Consider the following 22,810-nt stretch of genomic DNA (forward strand, 5'->3'; position numbering starts at 1 on the left):
AACGTTAATAACTCAGCCAACACTCCTTGTCTGCATTATTGATGAATAGACAGACAACACATATACTCCGCTGCTTCACAGGCCGCTGGATGTAGCCGGCAAAGTATTCCCACGCTGGCTAGCCAGTCTAGCAAGCACGCGTCTATCAGTCCAAAACGGCCCGATCTATCCACATTCAGAATTGTCTGGCGGTCGTAAGTGATCCCGGAGTGACAACGCTGTAAGCCAGCCATGAAATTTGCAGAATTGTCCGGTATTTTTGCCAAATGTTCCATCTTTACCAAGAGCCCCTCGAAGCCGAAGCCCATCCGGGCGACGCCATCTTGTTAAGAAAAGGCGTTAAAATAAAAGCATGTAAACAACATACGCAAATGTGCGCTAAAATAATTGTCGGCGTTAATAGATTGATGAGTTAACTCGTAATTAACGCATTAATTTGCCCACCCCTACAAAAAACACTTGAAATGTATCAGTCTGTCTGGAATGAATGTATACATTTTACAAGTTTGACTTTCTAAATGGAATTAATGAAATAAATCAACTTGTTCATATTCTAATAATATGACCAGCACCTGTATATGTAAATGGACAGAGCAGGCTGTACTTCCTCAGGAGACTGCACTCTTTCAACATTTGTAGAAAACTCCTGTGGATGTACTACCAGTCTGTGGTTGCCAGTGTTCTGTTCTACATGGTAGTGTGCTGGGGGGGCAGTACATCTAAGAAGAACAGCTCCAGACTTGAGAAACTGATCAGGCGGGCCGGTTCTACAATGGGAATGAAACTGGACTCACTGGTGACGGTGGCAGGGAAGAGGACTGTGGACAAACTAGTGAGCATCCTGGATGATGCCAGTCTCCCTCTGCATAGCGTTATCAGTAGCCAGAGGAGCCTGTTCAGTGCTAGACTGCTTCATCCCAAGTGCAGGACTAATAGACTCAAGAACTCCTTTGTCCCACACGCCATTAGACTGTACAACTCCTCTCTGGGACGGGGGACGGGGGGTACTAGGATGACAGGGGATGCAAAACATTAACAGTGCAATACGTTTTCATAACATGGTCACTACTGCCTACTTTGTCTTGTTATATTCTTATTTTACTGTTATATTGTTATTCCCATTGTTTTTATTCTTTTTGTAATATTTCTCTATTTTGTTTCCTTTTAAACCCCCATTATTTACTTTTTTCTTTAAATTGATCTCAACTCTGTACACTGCTGCTGGAATTTTAATTTTCCTGAAGGAACTCTCCTGAAGGAATCAATAAAGTACTATCTATCTATCTATATATGTATATATGTATATATATATTATATATATATATATATATATATATATATATATGTAAATAAGTCCAGTGGTGACGTGTTTTACAGCACTGCATCCGCCACCATTTGGATGGGTGGACAAATACTTTTGGCAATATAGTGTATAAAGCACTTTGGGAATCATGCCAACAATAGTAAAGCACTATACGTATGCAGACTTTTTACACATTATTAAAAATCGCTCAAGATGAGAAAAAAAGAAGGACATCACTGCAAAGAGTTTAGCATCAAGACTGCATTTATTACACAGGATGTGCACAGCACAAACATACAATTAAATGATATTCACGTTGGACACACAATTTCCACCAAATTTAATCAACAGTGCAATTACTCGCATTTGGATGCTCATTTCAGGGTTTCCCGCAGCGTTTTGTTGTTAAGGCCGCCGCCTTAACAACAAAGTTCCACCGCCTAAACTAAAGTCTTAAAAAAAAAAAAAAAAACCCAATAATAATAATAATAATATATATATTATTTTGTCCTGTCCAGTTTCTCAGGCAAATCATACGGTTGATGCAAATGCCAATATCGGCTGTTCAGATTTACTTTACAAAAGAGAAGTGTAGGATACATCTCTTGATGCCTTATTTGTAATTGACTTTATAAAATCTATTTTGTGGAGAGGCGCAGCCGGCGAACGAGCAGCGGAGCAGGGTACGCTGGAGCCTGGCCCAAGATGGCGGCAAGGAGGTGGAGAATGCGGCCGAGCGGAGAGGCGGGGCGTGCCGGGAGCAAGGCCGCAATGAAGTTCAGGTGCGTGGATCGCACACCTATAGACAATCAATAAATCTCCTCTGCCTGTATAAAAGGGCAGCAGCGGAGGAGGGTGAGGCGGAATGAGGTGGAGATTCCGCAGCAGTGGCTGGAGAGCTGAAGCAGTAGGAAGCAAGACACGAGAGACGGAGACGCGAACCGGAGAGCAAGAGACGAGGAGCGAGACAACGGAGAGCGAGCGACAGGAGCGGCGACGGCGCAAAATACATCGTTTATTGCAAAATAAACAAGAGTCAAACCTGCTGATCGAGAATGTCCTTCCTGGGTGGTCCATTAAACACGCACGACGGCTTAAGTCTGTCACATATTTATATTATCATTTGGTGCTAAACTAACTGCTACGATTTGTACTGCCTCCGCTTCTGTCAGTAGGTCTCTGCAGCACCCAGCATTGTCCCACCCACACAACCATCTGATTGGTTACAGGTACAGCGGCAACAGCCAATCAGCAGTGAGTATTCAGAGCGCATGGAGTCAGAGCACATTCAGCAAACATTCTGGGCTTCTTCACGCGACGAAGACAGCCTATTTCACCCCTTAAGAGAGACACCACCTTAACTATTATTATTAAATTATATAAATTTTCTGGGATAGTGAAAGTATGAAGTATTTCTTTAGAGTCACTGTTACATGATGGAAATAATCTACCAACCAATCATTTTCATGATCCCTCATGCACACTTCTGTAGTCCAAAAGACAGAAATGTGAGGAAACTACCCTGTATACAATTGCAACCTTAAAATTTATGGTCAATTTAATTGAAATAAACTTATTATTATATGGGACATGGATCAAATAACATTTTAACTGAAATTAAGAGCATAGGGCCCATTTAATGTTGTGGTTCTTAACTTGGAACTCACACACAGCAGATCATCACTTTCTAGATGACTTCGTATACATTTCACCATCTCTAAGAAGCAAAGTGGAAAGGAAAACAATTACTTTTTGTCGTGTGTCAGCATGTGTGCCGCCAGGCTTTTCTCATAGGAATAATTTTTGCCACAGACCGTGCAACTGAGATTTTCTCCCGTGTGTCCTCGCATGTGTCGAGTGAAATTTCTCTTACACGAAAAGCTGTCCGCGCACAGCGAGCAATTAAAGTGTTTTTCTCCTGTGTGTGTTCTCGCGTGTGACAACATGTGCGCCTTTTGATTGAATGTTTTGGTGCAAAGCGAGCAACTGTAGGGTTTTTCACCCGTGTGTGTCCGCATGTGAACATCTAAATTGCTCTTGTTGGAAAAGCTCTCGCTGCAAATGGAGCACACAAAGGGTTTTTCTCCTGTGTGTGTTCGTTTGTGTTTAAGCAAAACGTCCTTGCGGGCAAACTTCTTACCACAGACTATGCAACTAAAGGATTTTTCTCCCGTGTGTCTCTGCATGTGTCGAGTCAAATCCCACTGTTGGGAGTAACATTCTCCACAAATTGCACAGCTAAAAGGTTTTTCTCCTGTGTGTATCCGCATGTGTGACACCATACTTACCTTGTAAATGAATCTTTTAGCACAAATCGAACAACTAAAGGGTTTTTCTGATGCGTGCGTTCCCATGTGTGATACCATATTTACCTTATGAGTGAATTTTTTATCACACACCGAGCAACTAAAGGGTTTTTCCCCAGTGTGTGTTTTCATGTGTGACAACATATTTACCTTGTGGGTGAATCTTTTACCACAAACTGTGCAACTGAAAAGTTTTTCTGTGGAGTGCGTTCGCATGTGTAAATTCAAATTGCACCGTTGAGAAAATAGTTTACCACAAATCAAGCAACTAAAAGGTTTTTCCCCCGTGTGAGTTCTCATGTGTGACACCATGTTTGACTTCTGAGAGAATGTTTTATCGCAGAATGAACAGTTAAAAGGTTTTTCTCCTGTGTGCGTTCTCATGTGTTCAGTCAAAATGTAATTCTCAGAAAATTTATGACCACAAACTGAGCAAACAAAGGGTTTCTCGCCGGTGTGCGTCCGCATGTGGCGAGTAAAATCGCAATTGTACGAAAATCGTTTCTCGCAAACTGAGCAGGTGAATCGTTCTTTACCGGTCTTGTTATCAGCGTGTTTGCTGTCAGGGTGAGCGCTCACATCACTTTCACAGTCTGTACCGCAGCTCATAGGTTCCTGAGTGTCGTTCCTGTCTCTGTTCTCAATGGAGTTGTCACTATCTGATAGCGGAGCTAAGTGGTTGTCTGCCTGTGGTTTCTTTTCATCGTCTTCTATCTTCACAGAGACAACAGTCAGTGGAAACTTGGCGAGGTCAGTCTCCTCCAGTTCTAGAAGACACTCTCCCTCCTGAGTGGTCCAGACTTCATCGTCCGCCGCCTCCTCTTTAACGTGGGGGGGCTGTGGCTCCTCCTGCACCAAAGTAGAGCTCCCCTCCTTCGGCTGACAGGGGTGGTCTTCTTGACGACCAAACAGTGGCTGGACGTCTGCAGGACACAAACACTTTTTTTCAAACACGTCCGACATGTGAGAAAGTCCAAACAAATCAATATATAGTGATATGCAAAAACCAGTGGCATTGAGTTGAAACTGGAAATAAAGAAAAGTGAATCTGATAAACAGAAACGTGATCCTTGGAGATCCCTCAATCCATCCAAGGGGATTCTTTCTTTCTTCTCCTCCAATCACCGTACATACTTGATAGGATAAGATAAGATAGAATGGGATAGGTCCTTATTGTCATTGCAACAAGTACAACGAAACTATGTTTTCAGCACAAACCCGTTCAAGATTAGACAAAAACTGTCAGGACTAGGACTATGAAGCGGTTTGTTTTCCCAGGGTGCAAAATGACTGGACTGGACAAGGCGTGAAGGTAAAGACATGATTTAATTAATCTATCAAAAGAACAAACCAAAGGCGCACGCCAGGCGGAGACACAAACTTAGCTAGGAACCAAAACGTAAACACATAGCCTGAACTATGAACATAAACAAAACACTTACTGTGGTGTGAAAAAGTCAAAAATAACAGAGCAATGGCATGCGCACTATGGCATGGACAGCGTAATCCTTCGGGTATCAGGTCTAATGTCGCCAGGCTGACTACCTGACAACTACAGGCTTAAATAGTTGTGTCATGATTGACAACAGGTGAGAGTGTCTGAACACCAGCAGCAGGTGAAAATCATGCAACCATGGCAACCAAAACAAACAAGGGTGCATCAAAAAACATGATCTATCGCAGTCAAAAACAAACACAACATGATCCCAAGACATGACAAACACACAGTGTACAGGGTTACAGAACAGGAAGGCCGATGGGTCGCCACGAGGCGCTCCGTAAAAGGTGGGGAAAAATATAAAACGCTGTAGAAGGATGAGTAAAAAGGGGCCCAGTCTGGAGTAGGAAAAAAAAACTTCCATACCATGCACACATAAACATGTTACATTTAATCACGACAAATCGCAACAGGATGGGGTCACACAAGATATTTCAATAACTGTCAAATAAAAATGAGCTGCATAATAGTAAATCACATAGCGTATGTCCTTCGCTATGTGGTAGGTTACTGCGGACGTTACCTCCTGTTGTTGAAAATTTGTTTCATATGGTGTTGATCTGGAAATGGTTTCCTCTGCATTTTGTTGGTGTGGCCCCGAACGGAGATGTTGACATGCGGAGTTTCAAGCACTCTTTATTCTCTACTGAGTGACTTTTCAAAAGATGCTACATATTAGCAGTAATGCAACTTTTTGTAGCAACGCTTTTGCCCCACAAGGTTGTCTGTTCGACATATTCCCACTTGAAGCCAAACCACCGCCAGACGATGGACCCTCTGCTGTTTTTCTTGGGATTTAATTCTTCCTTCATTTGTTGCCAGATTGGCACCTTCTTTCTCTCGTATTACCACTCGCACCACAGCTAACGTTACCCATGCTGCTACCTCTCTGCTCCGCGAGGGCGTATACGTATTTGACATATGTAAGAAGGTGCGCTTGTTTTATGTCTCAGTGCGAAGGAGAGACAAGAAAGAGTGATAAAAGCCTGTAGTGTAATGCCCGCAGCTAAAAGCAACTGCGTGAGAACGTATACTCCAATATCACCATATAGTCATTTTCTATATTGCACCAAGACAAACCCGTGAAGTATCGAGTATATCGATATATCGCCCAGCCCTAGTGCCCACAGTGTCCTCTCAATAGGTTGTATTCACTTGACGTCACGTCCGGTCTGTTAACTTTGCGACACTGGAAGTGGTGGGCCAACGAGCGTCTGTTGTCGTTGCGTTCTGGGCAATATTTAGCTTTTCGAATAAAAAATGCCCTATGCTTGCTTTGTTGGAACTGTATAAATTGTAGAAAAATACAAATGTATTCAGAGTTCCTCAAGAGGTAATCAAGAAAGGTAAAAGAGTGCAACATTTTACAAAAGCCCGCACTCCAGTCCAAGAACGCACACGTTTGCAGTGATCCCTTTCGTTAAAGGTTTTCTTGATATACTTTTAACTTTTGGTATTTCCCATTGAAGCATTATCTTGATATTATTGTGTATTTCTTAAAACACATTTTTTCATACGAGTGTTTGGTAAAGCACCATGCATCTACCATGAATTGATTAACGTGGACCCCGACTTAAACGAGTTGAAACACTTATTCTGGTGTTACCATTTAATCGTCTATTGTACGGAATATGTACTGTACTGTGCAATCTACTAATAAAAGTTTCAATCAGTCAAAAAAACAACAACTCAGCAAGTCTAAATAAAATAAATCAAGCGTGAGCAAAACCTAAATAAGCTAAGTTAAGCTAAGCTTTTACCAAAGACAATAATCATAAATTAGAGCTGCAAGCAGCAATGGACGGGACCGCTTTGGCCAGTGCTCCCGCGACCCATGCCCGGATAATAATAATACTATTATTACTAATGTGAATATTAATGTAATATGAATGTTAATATTATTCAAATATTGTGTCACTGTATCAGTTTTGTCTGTGTTTTATTCCTAGGGGGCGCTAGAGCGCAATGTGGAGTTTTGGGGGTAGGTTTTTTGATTAGATCGCAATTTTCGCCAGTCCTGATGTGTTTGTCCAGTTTGGTGAGTTTTGAAGCATGTTAAGGGGGTCAAATTACAGCTCAAATAGGCAAAGGTGAGTGTTTTTACAAAACTTTTGTTTTGAAGGAGGAATTGCAAACTTCCTGTTGATTTTTGCTGAAGGATGTCAGTGTATGAAATCTAGGTCTAAGTAAGACCTACATAGAGGTTTTTGTTTCATGTCGCTAAGACATTCCCACTGTAAGTTACGGGCAGTTTTGTCTGTGTTTTCTTCCAAGGGGCGCTAGAGCGCAATTTTTAGTTTTAAGGTTAGGTTTTTTTATTAAATCGCAATGTTCCCCAGTTCTGATGTGTGTGTCAAATTTGGTGAGTTTTGAAGCATGTTAAGGGGGTCAAATTACAGCTCAAAGCTGCGGAATAATAATAAAGAAAGAAAGAAAGAAAGAATAAAAAGCTAGAAATTCAGTAGGGTCCTCTGTCCCAAAGGGACATTCGGTCCCTAATGAAGCTTTAAGCACATTCACAACATTGACATTTATAGCTATATTTTGATAAAGACAGGGTAAAACATGCTTACTCGTAATAAAGTGCGTGCAACAACAACAAACGTGGCTGTCGATGCAAAGTTAAATCATGAAATGCAACCCGACCCGAGCAAAAAATTATTTATCCGAGAGTTTTGATACTAATTTCCTTGACCCAGCCACAAACAAACAAAGAAGTTGTAGACATCCATGCTCTTCCAAGCTTCTGTCGTTTGGCAGCACTTTGAACACTGCTGGTTTATTTATATTACCAGGAGGGCAAATTGTAGCCTGGGGGCCATTCGCTAAATGTAGCCGTTTGTTTATGGGCCCATTGCACAATGTGAAATTCTAGACATGCGCTAATTAAAATAATATTTTGCGAAACGAGTTTGACCCGGCAGTAATTTTAGGGAGGTGCATACTATATACCCTGCGGCAATTCAAGGAAATATGGTATTTCATCACAAATCACGTGATGAGTTCACCCTACAAACATATTGAAGAATATTTAGAACAACACTTGAAAGTAGAGATGTCGATAATATTGGGCGGCCGATAGTATTGGGCGGCCGATAAATGCTTTAAAATGTAATATCGGAAATTATCTGGATTGGTTTAAAAAAGTAAAATTAATGAATTTTTAAAACGCTGCTGTACGGAGTGGTACACAGACGTAGGGAGGAGTACAGAGCAGTTGCGTCTCCTATCTCCCTTCTTCCACACACAACACAGGAGTTGCAGCACAACTGCATCATAAGAGGTTTACTGAAGACGCTTGACGACCTCATCAAACCGCCACGAGCGAAACATAACATCAACAAGAGCGTTTTGTTGCCGGTGCTGTAGCCGTAGCTAACAAGCCAGCTCGCTCGGTGACTGACTAACGACACCATGTCTATGGTTTGGGATTATTTTAAAGTGTCTCTGACGGATAAAAAACTGTAAATTTGCAATGACTGCAAAAAGTTGGTTATGCGAGGAGGAACCAAAACGTCTTCCTTTAATACGAGCAATTTGATCTCTTACCTATTCAAGAATCATAAGGAGATACACGATGAATAGAAGCGGAAGACGGATGAAAAGCAAACACCGGAAAAAAGTAGTACCATACAGTTGTCTCTTAAAGACTCCGCCGAGAAAAAACAAAAATTCAACAAAAAACACCCCAAGGCGAAAGCCCACGTTGTGGTCAGGGACAACGCACGCAGTATGGCAAAAGCTACGGTGGAGTTTGGTGTGGCTAGGTTGCAACACATTTGTGTTACTCATACAAATACGTTAGAGCAGGACATATTGAGCCCAGTTTATAATTTCCTGTTATATAGTATACCAGGCAGCCTTGCACTAAAGGAGGACTATGTTTTTGTTTACTTCATTACTCTAGTATACTCTGGACTGAAGCTGTGTGCCTTCATTGTTTTTGTGGCTGTTGTTTTGAGGCATGTTTAAAAAAAATTTAAAAAATGCACTTTGTGAAAGTCAAAGTATAGTATTTCCCATAGTTGTAGTGGGTATCAGGATTATCTCAGGGAGAGCATGTCCCGAATTCCACGCTGCTGATTTTTAGGCATGTTAAAAAAAAGAATGCACTTTGTGACTTCAATAATAAATACGGCAGTGCCATGTTGGCATTTTTTCCATAACTTTAGTTGATTTATTTTGGAAAACCTTGTTACATTGTTTAATACATCCAGCGGGGCATCACAACAAAATGAGGCATAATAATGTGTTAATTCCACGACTGCATATATCGGTTTCCGTTGATATCGGAATCCGTAACTAAGAGTTGGACAATATCGGAATATCGGCAAAAAAGCCATTATCGGACATCTCTACTTGAAAGCTCTGCCCGGCTGTTCTTTTTAGAATGTAAAGTAGTGATATATTGTTATACCATGTTCATCAGCTGAGTATTGTTTGTATATTGTTCAGTATTTACTGTACTGGGGGCCATAGTTCACAGATGTTTTTTTTACCTCTTTGCAGGTGCTACTGCAATTTGAATTCTGTGCTAAAAGAGGTTTGAGCACCGTGATATTAAAGGCCTACTGAAATGAGATTTTCTTATTCAAACGGGGATAGCAGGTCCATTCTATGTGTCATACTTGATCATTTCGCGATATTGCCATATTTTTGCTGAAAGGATTTAGTAGAGAACATCGACGATAAAGTTTGCAACTTTTGGTCGCTAATAAAAAAGCCTTGCCTGTACCGGAAGTAGCAGACGATGTGCGCGTGACGTCACAGGTTGTGGAGCTCCTCACATCTGAACATTGTTTACAATCATGGCCACCAGCAGCAAGAGCGATTCGGACCGAGAAAGTGAAGATTTCCCCATTAATTTAAGCGAGGATGAAAGATTCGTGGATGAGGAAAGTGAGATTGAAGGACTAGAAAAAAAAAAGACGAAGGCTGTGGGAGTGATTCAGGTGTTATTAGACACATTTACTAGGACAAATCTGGAAAATCCCTTATCTGCTTATTGTGTTACTAGCGTTTTAGTGAGATTATATGGTCATACCTGAAAGTCGGAGGGGTGTGGCCACGGGTGTGTTGACCACCAGTGTCTCTGAGGGAAGCCACGTTTCTCTAAGAGGCGGAGGCAGCCGGTCAGGCCGGGCTGAGATTTTTTTTTTTCCTTCTTTCTCCACGGTGGAAGTATCCGATGTTTGGGGGCGGCCGGTGGGAGAATGCAAGAGAGTCCGCAGCTCCAGGAGGAACGACGCAAGCTCTCCGCTCATGTCTATGGTAAGAGCCGACTTATTACCACCATTTTCTCACCGAGACCTGCCGGTTGACATGTGGTAGGGAACCAAGTTTGCTTGACCGCTCTGTTCCATAGTAAAGCTTCACTGTCATCTTTCGGGAATGTAAACAAGGAAACACCGGCTGTGTTTGTGTGGCTAAAGGCGGCCGCAATACACCGCTTCCCAACTACATCTATCTTCTTTGACGTCTCCGTTATTAATTGAACAAATTGCAAAAGATTCAGCAACACAGATGTCCAGAATACTGTGTAATTATGCGATTAAAGCAGACTACTTACAGCTGGGATCGGTGCTTGACCAAAATGTCCACTACAATTCGTGACATCACGCGCACTGGTCATCATACTGCAACGTTTTCAGCAGGATAATTTGCGCAAAATTAAAAATTGCAATTTAGTAAACTAAACCTGCCGTATCGGCATGTGTTGCAATGTTAAGATTTCATCATTGATATATAAACTATCAGACTGCGTGGTCGGTAGTAGTGGGTTTTAGTAGGCCTTTAAATACTTGAACATTTGAAAGAGTTGTCAATAAAATAACGGAATTAAAAGAACATGGGTTCAGTTTTTTTTAAATTGTGGTATCAAATAAATATTGAGAATTGCAGAAATTCTTAACCTTTCGTTACTATAACAATCCACAAGGTTAATATAGCCGGCTTCTCTTTCTTCCCATCCATTTATCTGATTTCTTTTGTATCTGTAGTTATCATTACATATATGGATTGTTGCATTTGAACAACTGAATTGTTGGAAATAGAGGTAAGTTATTGGTATTATTCATCATCAATAGTGCTATGTGTACTACAGGGTGTACCCCGCCTTCCGCCCGAATGCAGCTGAGATAGGCTCCAGCACTCCCGCGATCCCAAAAGGGACAAGCGGTAGGAAATGGATGGATGGATGGTGAATTCCGATAAACTCATAGCAAACGTGTTGAAGAAATACAAATAATATCAAGATAATATATAAATGGGAACTAATAAATGTTAAATGTATTTCATACACACCTTTAATGAAGTGATCACTGCAAACTCATGCATTGTTCGACTCTGCTCCCTTGTTCTGGAGCGTGAGCTGCTTTTCCCGTCGTTGTTTTGTAAAATCTTGCACTCTTCCTCCCTTTTTGAGGAACTCTGAGGAAATGTATATCTCTTCCGCGATTTGAACGATTCGTACAGCCGAAAACAACACAAGTAGATATGTCCGATAATGGCTTTTTTGCCGATATCCGATATTGTCCAACTCTTAATGACCGATATCAACCGATACCGATATATACATTTGTGGAACACATTATTATGCCTAATTTTGTTGTGATGCCCCGCTGGATGCATTAAACAATGTAACAAGGTTTTCCAAAATAAATCAACTCAAGTTACGGTAAAAAAAAAATGCCAACATGGCACTGCCATATTTATTATTGAAGTCACAAAGTGCATTATTTTTTTGAACATGCCTCAAATCAGCAGCTTGAAATTTGGGACATGTTCTCTCAGGTTGAGGTGGGCGGGGATGGATGGGTAGCGGGGGGGTGTATATTGTAGCGTCCCGGAAGAATTAGTGCTGCAAGGTGTACTTGGTATTTGTTCTGTTGTGTTTATGTTGTGTTACGGTGCGGATGTTGTCCCGAAATGTGTTTGTCATTCTTGTTTGGTGTGGGTTCACAGTGTGGTGCGTATTTGTAACAGTGTTAAAGTTGTTTATACGGCCATCCTCAGTGTGACCTGTATGGCTGTTGACCAAGTATGCTTGCATTCACTAGTGTGTGTGAGAAAAGCCGTAGATATTACGTGACTGAGCCGGCACGCAAAGACAGTGACTTTAAGGTTTATTGGCACTCTGTACTTCTCCCAATGTCTGTGTACACAGCGGCGTTTTAAAAAGTCATACAGTTTAAATTTTGAAACCGATTCCAATAATTTCCGATATTAGATTTTAAAGCATTTATCGGCCTATATTATCGGACAGCTCCAAACACAAGCATTGGGCTTTTTTATCTTCGAGAAAGGCTAAATGGCGCCGAGTACCCATTGGGAACAATGCTGACATGAACACCATACATATTTAATAGGCGGGGCGTGAGCCGGATGTGACGTCAGTAGAATCCACGCAATTGACACCGTGGTATTAAAGGCCTACTGAAACCCACTACTACCGACCACGCAGTCTGATAGTTTATATATCAATGATGAAATATTAACATTCCAACACATGCCAATACGACCTTTTTAGTTTACTAAATTGCAATTTTAAATTTCCCGCAAAGTGTCCTGTTGAAAACGTCGAGGTATAATGACGCGTGCATTTGATGTCTCGGGTTGTAGCGGACATTATTTTCCAGCCCGATCCAAGCTATAAATAGTCTGCTTTAATCGCATATTTACACGGTATTCTGGACATCTGTGTTGCTCAATCTTTTACAATTTGTTCAATTAATAATGGAGAAGTCAAAGTAAAACGATGGAGGTGGGAAGCTTTTAGCCTTTAGCCACACAAACACAGCCGGTGTTTCCTTGTTTAAGATTCCCGAAGGTGAAGCTTTACTATGGAACACAGCGGTCAAGCGAACATGGATCCCGACCACATGTCAACCGGCAGGTTTCGGTGAGAAAATTGTGGTAATAAGTCGGCTCTTACCGTAGACATGAACGGAGCTTGCGTCTTCCTGCAGCTGCGGACTCTCTTACCTCCTCCCACCGGAGACACTGGCGGTCACTACACCCCTCCGACTTTCAGGTACTATATAATCTCACTAAAACACTAGTAACACAATAAGAAGATTAGGGATTTTCCAGAATTATCCTAGTAAATGTGTCTGATAACATCTGAATCGCTCTTACTGCACTCGCCTTTTTTTTTTTTCTAGACCTTCACTGTTAATATCCTCATCCACGAAGCTTTCATCCGCGCTCAAATTAATGGGAAAATTGTCGCTTTCTCGGTCCAAATCGCTCTAGCTGCTGGTGGCCATGATTGTAAACAATGTTCAGATGTGAGGAGCTCTACAACCAGTGACGTCACGCGCACATCGTCTGCTACTTCCGGTACAGGCAAGGCTTTTTTTTTAGCGACCAAAAGTTGCAAACTTTATCGTTGATGTTCTCTACTAAATCCTCTCAGCAAAAATATGGCAATATCGCGAAATAATCAAGTATGACACATAGAATGGACCTGCTATCCCCGTTTAAATAAGAACATTTCATTTCAGTAGGCCTTTAAAGCCTTTATCGGCCGATAATATCGGACATCTCTAAACACAAGCATTGGGCATTTTATCTTCGAGAAAGGCTAAATGGCGCAGAGTACCCACTGAGAACAGTGCTGGCTTGACTACCACGCATATTTAATGGGCGGGGCGTGAGCCGGACGTGACGTCTGTAGAATCCATGCAATTGACACCTTGGTATTGATTTTGACAGTTACACTTATATTTTAAACACGACATCAATTCTATTAAAAGGTGAAATAAAATGACAGTAAACACAAATACATACCCTCGACATGTAACGCCATTTCAGTCTTGCAAAAGCTTTCCAGTTGTTGTCGTTGTCGCTCGTTCTCCCCTTTTGTGAGAGAAAGTTCCTCCTCGAAGGACGCCATTGTTCTTTCAAACATTTGGAATATTTCATCCGCTGCCAGCATCAACCGTTCCCTGACAAACTCTTTGTAAAACGACATTTTAAGCTTGTCTTTTCGCGGTTAAACTCAATTCTGTCAACCAGGCGCTTTGTCCTCTCAGGTCTTCTTGCTAACTTTCGCCTTTTCTTCTTCGGCGGAAGTTTGGCGGAGGCTGCAGCGTCCGTGACGTCACAATGCTGCCATCGCGCGGCAGGATTGACCATAGACATCTTATAAGTAGACACACACTGCCTACTGCTGCTGACGAGACGCGGGGCCGCCATCTTGGAGTGGTGATCCGCTCCAATTGTTCCACACATTAACTCAGTTACAAACGATGGAAAGTGTAACGATGAAAATGATCATGGAGGTATAAAGTAGACTAAAAATGTACCAGAGTACCAATATAAGATACTGTATATATATTTATATATTATATATACAGTATATCAGTGGTTCTCAACCTTTTTTCAGTGATGTACCCCCTGTGAACATTTTTTTAATTCAAGTACCCCCTAATCAGAGCAAAGCATTTTTGGTTGAAAAAAAAAGATAAAGAAATAAAATACAGCACTATGTCATCAGTTTATGATTTATTAAATTGTTTAACAGTGCAAAATATTGCTCATTTGTAGTGGTTTTTCTTGAACTATTCGGAAAAAATAAACAATAAAAACAACTAAACATTTGTTGAAAAATAAACGAGTGATTCAATTATAAATAATAGTAATCATCAACTTAAAGTGCCCTCTTTTGGGGATTGTGATAAAGATCAATCTGGATTCATGAACTTAAATATAAACATTTCTTCACAAAAAAATAAATCATTAACATCAATATTTATGGAACATGTCCACAAAAAAATCTAGCAGTCAACACTGAATATTGCATTGTTGCATTTCTTTTATTACATTCATATTTTGTTGAAGTATTATTCAATAATATATTTATAGAGGATTTTTAAATTGTTGCTATTTTTTTGATATTTAAAAAAAAATCTCACGTACCCCTTGGCATACCTTCAAGTATCCCCAGGGGTACGCGTACCACCATTTGAGAACCACTGCAGTATATGATATAATATACTGCGATGAGGTGGCGACTTGTCCCGGGTGTACTCCGCCTTCCGCCTGATTGTAGCTGACATAGGCACCAGCGCCCCCCGCGACCCCAAAAGGAATAAGCGGTAAAAAATGGATGGATGGATGGATATAATATATATCAGTACATACTGATATATTATATTTTTATATAATATATAGAATATATAACAATTACCATGTACAATATCACGCCCGATTGTAGCTGAGATAGGCGCCAGTGCCCCCCGCGACCCCAAAAAGGGAATAAGCGGTAGAAAATGGATGGATGGAATATCACGGTATATGTAACAGCTGCAGCAAAAAATAGAGAGTAGATCAGCAGAAAATATAAATGGTAAAGAAAGAGTGGTAGCTAGCATAGAACAAGTCAGGTAATAGACGGATATTATCTTGTCATGTCTGTTGATCATGTTTTTGTTTGGCCATGTGCTGTTTGTTTTTTGGACACTCAGTTCTTGTTTTTGCTCTTCCTTGTTTGTTTTGTTTCTATGACTACCCATTGGTTTTCACCTGTCCTCATGTTATGCACCTCTCTCACGTTTTGCACTCGCACACCTGTCACAAATCACCACAGCATTATTTAAACCTGTATTTGCCAGATAGTCAGCCTGGCAACTTTACCTCTATTCACATCATGCCATGTTACCTCCACTCTGCTTCATACTGTCCATAGTTTCCCTCCTGCCCATGCCACGTAAGTTTTTGGTTTGTTTATTGCCACAGTAAGTCTTGCTTGTTTTATGCAATGTCAAGCAAGTTATTTTGCTATACAAACCACAGTTTATTGCGTTGTTTAGTTCATGTTTCATGTCCCAAGTTTTTTTGCCTCCGCCTTTTGCGCGCCTTTTGTTTATTCTTTTTAGTGTTAAAATAAAAGATGTCTTTACCTTCACGCCTTGCCCGCGCCAACTTTCCTGTGCGTTCCGGAAAAAACAACTCCACAGTCCACGTATTGACACATCTATTGCTGTATGGCGAGTGATTATACAGCTGGATGGAGTGCGAGAAGCAAGCGTGTCAAATAACCAGCATGTGGTGAAAGCATGTTGACGGATTTATTCCTGGAGTGATTCATAATGTAGCAAAAGATCTCTCAGAAGATTAATTGAAAGAGAGTTTAAAATGAGGAAAAGTAATTGAAGCCACTGGCATGGGGAAAAGTCAAAGTGAAGTACCAGGAAGCTCACCTGTGTTGCTGTCCTTCCAGGGGAATTGATTAACGTGGACCTTGATTTAAACAAGTTGAAAAACTTATTGGGGTGTTACCATTTAGTGGTCAATTGTAAAGAATATGTACTGTACTGTGCAATCTTCTAATAAAAGTTTCAATCAATCAGTAGAAGCAATTTGGCCATGTGGCAGCAGTGTGGAGGGGAACTTTGGGGAGGACTATGACATCAAAGAGTGCCAGGGACAAATGAAGAGCTGTACTGTAAATATGTTGGGGGTCACATTGATTGATTGATTGATTGATTCTTTTATTAGTAGATTGCATAGTTCAGTACATATTCCGTACAATTGACCACTAAATGGTAACACCTGAATAAGTTTTTCAACTTGTTTAAGTTGGGGTCCACGTTAATCAATTCATGGTACAAATATATACTATCAGCATAATACAGTCATCACACAAGTTAATCATCATAGTATGTACATTGAATTATTTACATTATTTACAATCCGGGGGGTGGGATGAGGAGCTCTGGTTGATATCAGTACTTCATTGAAACAGTGTAGGTCTTACTTAGTAGGATATGTACAGCTAGCAGAGAACATAGTGAGTTCAGATAGCATAAGAACAAGTATATACATTAGAAGTACATTTGATTATTTACATTAGGCTTTTTATGATCTGGGGTGATGGGATGTGAATGAAGGAGGGTATTAGTAAAGTGTTGAAGTTGCCTGGAGGTGTTGTTTTAGAGCGGTTTTGAAGGAATATAGAGATGCACTTACTTTTATACCTGTTGGGAGTGCATTCCACATTGATGTGGCAAAGAAAGAGAATGAGTTAAGACCTTTGTTAGATCGGAATCTGGGTTTAACGTGGTTTGTTTAGCTCCCCCTGGTGTTGTGGTTATGGCGGTCATTTACGTTAAGGAAAGAGTTTGACATGTACTTGGGTATCAGGGAGGTGTAGCGGATTTTATAGACTAGGCTCAGTGCAAGTTGTTTTACTCTGTCCTCCACCCTGAGCCAGCCCACTTTGGAGAAGTGGGTTGGATTGAGGTGTGATCTGGGGTGGAGGTCTAAAAGTAACCGGACTAGCTTATTCTGGGATGTTTAGAGTCTAGATTTGGAATGTCCCTTATAGAGAAAAGGCTGAATTGGTTCAGCGAGTCATGTTGTGATCCGCTTCCCGGATCACATCCTTAGTTTGGTTTTTGAGTCCTTTTGGGGTTTTCTGATTGTTATGGACTCTTCCGGGGCTGAGTTTGTTTGAGCACTTCCTTGCTTGTTTTTGTCACCATGGTAACTTGATTTTCACCTGCCTTGTACGCACACCTGCTTTTCATTAGAGACTCTATTTAAGTCTGCCTTTTTCGTTTACTCGGGCTCGCCTCGTAAATTAGTGTTATTCGCTACAAGTGATGACTTTGATTCTATGTTTCTACTTGCTAGCTTTCGCGCTATGCCTAGTTTCTGTTTGTTTTCCTAGCTCCCATGCTTGCGCTTTTGATTTGCCTTTTCTGCCTATTACCAGTGTTTCTGTTTCTTAGCCTGTTGTTAGTTTAAATAGATAACTTCTTCTTACCATACGCTGTGTTCGAGCCCGATCTGCATCAAGGAAGAGCAGCACCAGCATCACGATGCCACTAAGTCGTTACCAGTCAGACATTAAGACACGATTTCATATGCACAGGCGTTGAGAAACATTGAAGCTGGGAAGTCCAGTGAGGCATCAGGAACCCCCAGAAGCAGTACCAGGAGACTCAGTTGTGATCAAAAAATGGTGCATTTCTTACTTTCAAAAACAGGTCAGATGTCGCATGGGAAGTCGTGGCAGCAGCAAGCACATTTCTTGATATCAGAGATTCTCTCCTGAAACAATACACAAGTGCATGTATGCAGGAAAAAGAAACAGTCAGCAAAAACTTAAAAGTCATAACAGAGAAAACTCAGATGAGGACTACGAAGAATCAGATGAAAATGAAATGGATAGTGCAGAAGTCGCTTCCTAGCGGTCCCACTGACAGACCCTTCACAGGATCCATGCTTGCAGGTTTTAACAAAGTTTTAATGCTCATACAGTATGTTTCATCATCTGTTTCCTTCTCCCAGAAGGTGACTTTTCAGCCACGTCCATCCCCCTCTCTTCCCCTCTGCTCCCGGCCGCTTACTGTTAAAGACAACAGATGATTAGATTAACACGTACCACCTGGGAAATCTAATCACCTGCCAGCTGTATCTTGCCGTCAGCACATGCCCGCCCCTGCCTGATGGCACTCGTCCTCTGTACCATGGACAGTGGCGGTTACTTTTCCTCCTGCATGCAGCGCTGACTACACCTCTCCCTACAGATAGTTAGATGGATTATGTTTACTTTACTACAGTGGAATGCTAGGAGTCTAGTAGCTATGGACAATAGTTAATACACCTTATTCATGATTTAAAAGAGAAACCGGATTTTCAATGTGTGCAGGAAACCTGGCTCGATTTTGTTATCCAAAGGCAGGGGTTGTTAACCTATGGCTCTTGAGCCAGATATGGTTCTTTTGATGACTGAATCTGGCTCTCAGATAAATCTTAGCTGACGTTGCATAATGCGATAAGTCATGAATAATTCCGGTGGTAATCACAGTTGTAGAGGTTGCTCTCTTATGGGTTCCCCTGATCGCGACAGACCTTCCTGAAAGCCCAGTAGTCAGGTGCAATTATATTGTTATTGTTCGCACACGCGCCAGGTCAGCACTCTTTTCAGCAACTTTTCAGTCTTTCGGCTGCACTCCCTCTTGAGGCGTGGTCTCGGGCGCAAGTGTGGGTTGTCTGGCTCAAACTCCAACTCCAACTCCTGTGTTTTGGCCCGGCTGCTGCTAATAAGCATGGCAGGTGATTGGATAATCAGTCCCAGCTGGGTAATCCAATCACCTCCCAGTTGTGCTTCGAGGCCGGTCCTTACACACGGCAGGTTTGCAAACCACAACCCCTTCCACAACGGTGTTAAAAATAACGTTAAAAATAAAAAAAACATTCTCATGCATTTTAATCCATCCATCCGTTTTTCTACCACGCCCGTTCCAAGAAGTCGTATCAATGGTAAGAAGTATTTTATTTATGTTAGCGTCACAATAATAATGTAATTAAAAATAATAAGAAACTTATTATACTCTAAAAATGTTGGTTTTACTAAAAAATGCACACATTTAGTTGTATTCAGTGTTAAAAAATATTATATGGTCTTATGGAAATACATTTTACAATATTTGGCTTTCATGGCTCTCCCAGCCAAAAGGTTCCCGGCCCCGGTCTCAAGGTATGAAAATGTAAGAACAGACCGGCCATACATCCATCCATTTTCTTCCACTTATCCGAGGTCGGGTCGCGGGGGCAGCAGCCTAAACAGAGAAGCTCAGACTTTTCCTCTCCCCAGCTACTTCGTCCAGCTCCTCCCGGGGGATCCTGAGGCGTTCCCAGGCCATCCGGGAGACATAGTCTTCCCAACGTGTCCTTGGTCTTCCCCGTGGCCTCCTACTGGTCGAACATGCCCTAAACACCTCCCTAAGGAGGCGTTCGGCTGGCATTCTGACCAGATGCCCGAACCACCTCATCTGGCTCCTCTCCATGTGTAGGAGCAGCGTCTTTATTTTGAGTTCCTCCCAGATGACAGAGCTTCTCACCCTATCTCTAAGGGAGAGACCCGCCACCCGGCGGAGGAAACTCATTTCAGCCCCTTGCACCCGTGATCTTGTCCTTTAGGTCATAACCCAAAGCTCATGACCAAGTGAGGATGGGAACGTAGATCGACCGGTAAATTGAGAGCTTTGCCTTCCGGCTCAGTTCCTTCTTCACCACAACGGATCGATACAGCGTCCGCATTACTGAAGACGCCGCAAGGATCAGCCTGTCGATCTCACCATCCACTCTTCCCTCACTCGTGAACAAGACTCCGAGGTATTTAAACTCCTCCACTTGGGGCAAGAGCTCTTCCCCAACCGGGAGATGGCACTCCACCCTTTCCCGGGCGAGAACCATGGACTCGGACTTGGAGGTCATACAATTTAGTGAAATTCAGGTAAACACAGAGATTGAGCGTGTGGTTTAAAAAAATATGAACTACACAAAGGAGAGTCAGTATTATTAATGTCGACAATCCTGGAGGTCAGCTGGAGAGCAGTCAGCTTGAAGGTTCAGTGGGCGCAGGAGAGAAACCCGTAATTTGAGTTGGAGATTTTATTGTAATGCACAAAACAAAAATGGAGCTGTTTTGGAAGATGTTATTGATTAACAGGGATTAGTGGTCCTAAATGATGGGAGGCCGACATGGTTTCGAATAAATTGGGAAGACAAATCATGTACAAGCTGAACTATTGCGTCTGCGGAACTTGCCCGAGTGGGAGAATGGGAAGTAAAGGACAGATGGAAAATGATCCCGCTCTAATTCTAAGAAGGTCTGGGAAGGACTTGATTAAGAATAAGCCAGTGAGGTATAATTTTTTAACAGCTAGGTGGGAGGACTTTAGAATAAAAAGTCAGGAGGAGGTGGGTAACATGAGGGGTAATGTCAAAACTTGGCTTGGACATGGATGGTTTGTGCTCCTTCGACGCAGAGGGACTACAGGACGAGCCAGGCGTGAATTAAGGTACATGTTTGTTTTTATTAATACTCAAAATACAAAAAAAAAGGCAAAACAAAAAGCGCGCTCGATGGCGGATACTAATGTATACTAAAACTTAGAACAAAAACAGCACAATGGCAACACTATCTACAAACAAACAAAAGATACTATCAAAGACATAAATACAAACAAAAACTTACTTGGCGTGGATTAATTGAAGAGCATGGCATGAAGTACGAAAGGCAATGATAGTTAGAACGGCATGGGTAATGAAAGTTAATGTTCCCAGACTGATGGACAGAAAGAAATTGACTTAAATAGTGGCTGTGAATCATTAGGAACAGGTGCGGGATTGAGGGCATGGGCGTGACTAGGAGGGCAAGGTGTAAAGCAATGAGTTGTCATGGTAACAAAACAAACCAGGAAGTGAAAAAACGAACAAGAGTCCAGAAAACAAAACAAAACATGATCAAACATAAAACCAGATTTACAGACGTGACAGGTAATGACATATATCAGACCTGGGCCCGTTAAATTTTTCAATCTGGCCCGCCGGATTATTCCCAAATATTTTTTTTTAATTTTTAAAATGGAAACTGTCATTACTGCCATTATAATGTGTAGTGATCTTTTCAAATGACCAGAAGTCTTGAACTATACAAAGGTTATCAATGGTTGGAATATGCACTTTTGCATGATCTACTGGTTATTATGGTAATCTAATTAGTTACTATGGTAATGCAAGTCACAGCAGCTCAGACAGGCACCAAGCAGTGTGGGTGGGTCGCGTGTCCACAGTGTTTCCAGAAAGGCCAGCCTGAAATGCTATTTTGCAGCAGTATCCAAGAAAGCACGTTAAACTGAGCGCTGAGAAAGAAAGAAAAAACACTTTTTATTGTAAAAATGTTCGCAACACAAACATACAATATCAGTATTTATAGCAACAATAAAGACGATACAGAAGACAATAATCAAAACGATATGGTGTTATAAGTACAGTGACATTATAATATGCATTAAAAAGGACCAATCACAATACACCATGATTATGTCAATTTTCATCATAGACTTTTGCAAGTTTTTTTTTTCATATTCCTGGCAACAAATGAAAGCATATATTGTGGTATGTATATTATTATAAAAGGCAGGCAAAAATATATATTATTATAAAACGCAGGCAAAACTAAACCGATTTAGGACTACATGCTAATTCCTAGGAGCCTTTGTATGAAGACTGCGTCATTCTTTTTAGAAGCAAAACGACTGTTTCCACAATGGCCAGCAGAGGGAGACATTGCTGCACTGTAAGACCTACACTGCAACAAAGCCAACACTATGGGTTCCCACTCTTTCCCTGGCGTTATTACTTCTTTCTTACTCTCTTACTGTCCATGTTGTTGTTTAATCAACCTGTCGATCCCTTTAAATTGCATTTGATTTGTGTAAAATTTCACACACACAAAAAACAGTCCAATAGGTTGTACTCAGTATGTCTGTTGTCATAGCACTTGAAGAATAATGGCCTACGCTTGCGTTGTTTTTAGCTGTTGAAACCGTTCAAATCACGAAAAGAATAACATTTTCTTCAGAGTTCCTCGAGAGCAATTTTCCCTCCAATTTTTCATATGTGTGAGCAAACGCCAAAACTCCTTGAGCATTCAGTGGCGCACATGTGAGCGACGGCAGACGTGCACACTGTTATGTGCTTATCTCAGTGACGTGCAGTCAGGGGAGGCAGGGCCTCACGTGCCATCATGGAAAGTAAAAAAAAAAAATTATATGTATTCAGTGATTATATTATAAAGTTATTTTCCATTTAACTTCACCAGTTTTAGATAATTTTTATTCCAAATCGCTGAATTTTCACGTTTGCCATTCAAATACCGAGCAGAGACTTTCGGTGAATCAG

General features: G+C 41.4%; 1 protein-coding gene across 1 annotated transcript; it reads right to left on the reverse strand.

Moving 5' to 3' along the window:
* Positions 1-1,549: 1,549 nt before the first annotated feature.
* LOC133554317 (gastrula zinc finger protein XlCGF57.1-like) lies at positions 1,550-14,210 on the reverse strand. The gene is made up of 2 exons (XM_061902911.1): positions 13,898-14,210; positions 1,550-4,532 (listed from the first exon to the last, which is right to left on the reverse strand). Exons 1-2 carry the CDS (start codon positions 14,079-14,081, stop codon positions 3,049-3,051), a joined length of 1,668 nt encoding a protein of 555 aa, XP_061758895.1. The 5' UTR covers positions 14,082-14,210; the 3' UTR covers positions 1,550-3,048.
* Positions 14,211-22,810: the final 8,600 nt, after the last annotated feature.

Source organism: Nerophis ophidion, linkage group LG01, assembly GCF_033978795.1.
Source record: "Nerophis ophidion isolate RoL-2023_Sa linkage group LG01, RoL_Noph_v1.0, whole genome shotgun sequence".
NCBI lineage: Eukaryota > Metazoa > Chordata > Actinopteri > Syngnathiformes > Syngnathidae > Nerophis > Nerophis ophidion.

Coding starts and splice junctions, on each gene's coding strand:
- LOC133554317 (XM_061902911.1), bottom strand. CDS start 14,081: ATGTCGTTTTACAAAGAGTTTGTCAGGGAACGGTTGATGCTGGCAGCG. Junction 4,533..13,897: donor AATGGCGTTACATGTCGAGG/GTATGTATTTGT, acceptor TGTGTCCTGCAG/ACGTCCAGCCACTGTTTGGT.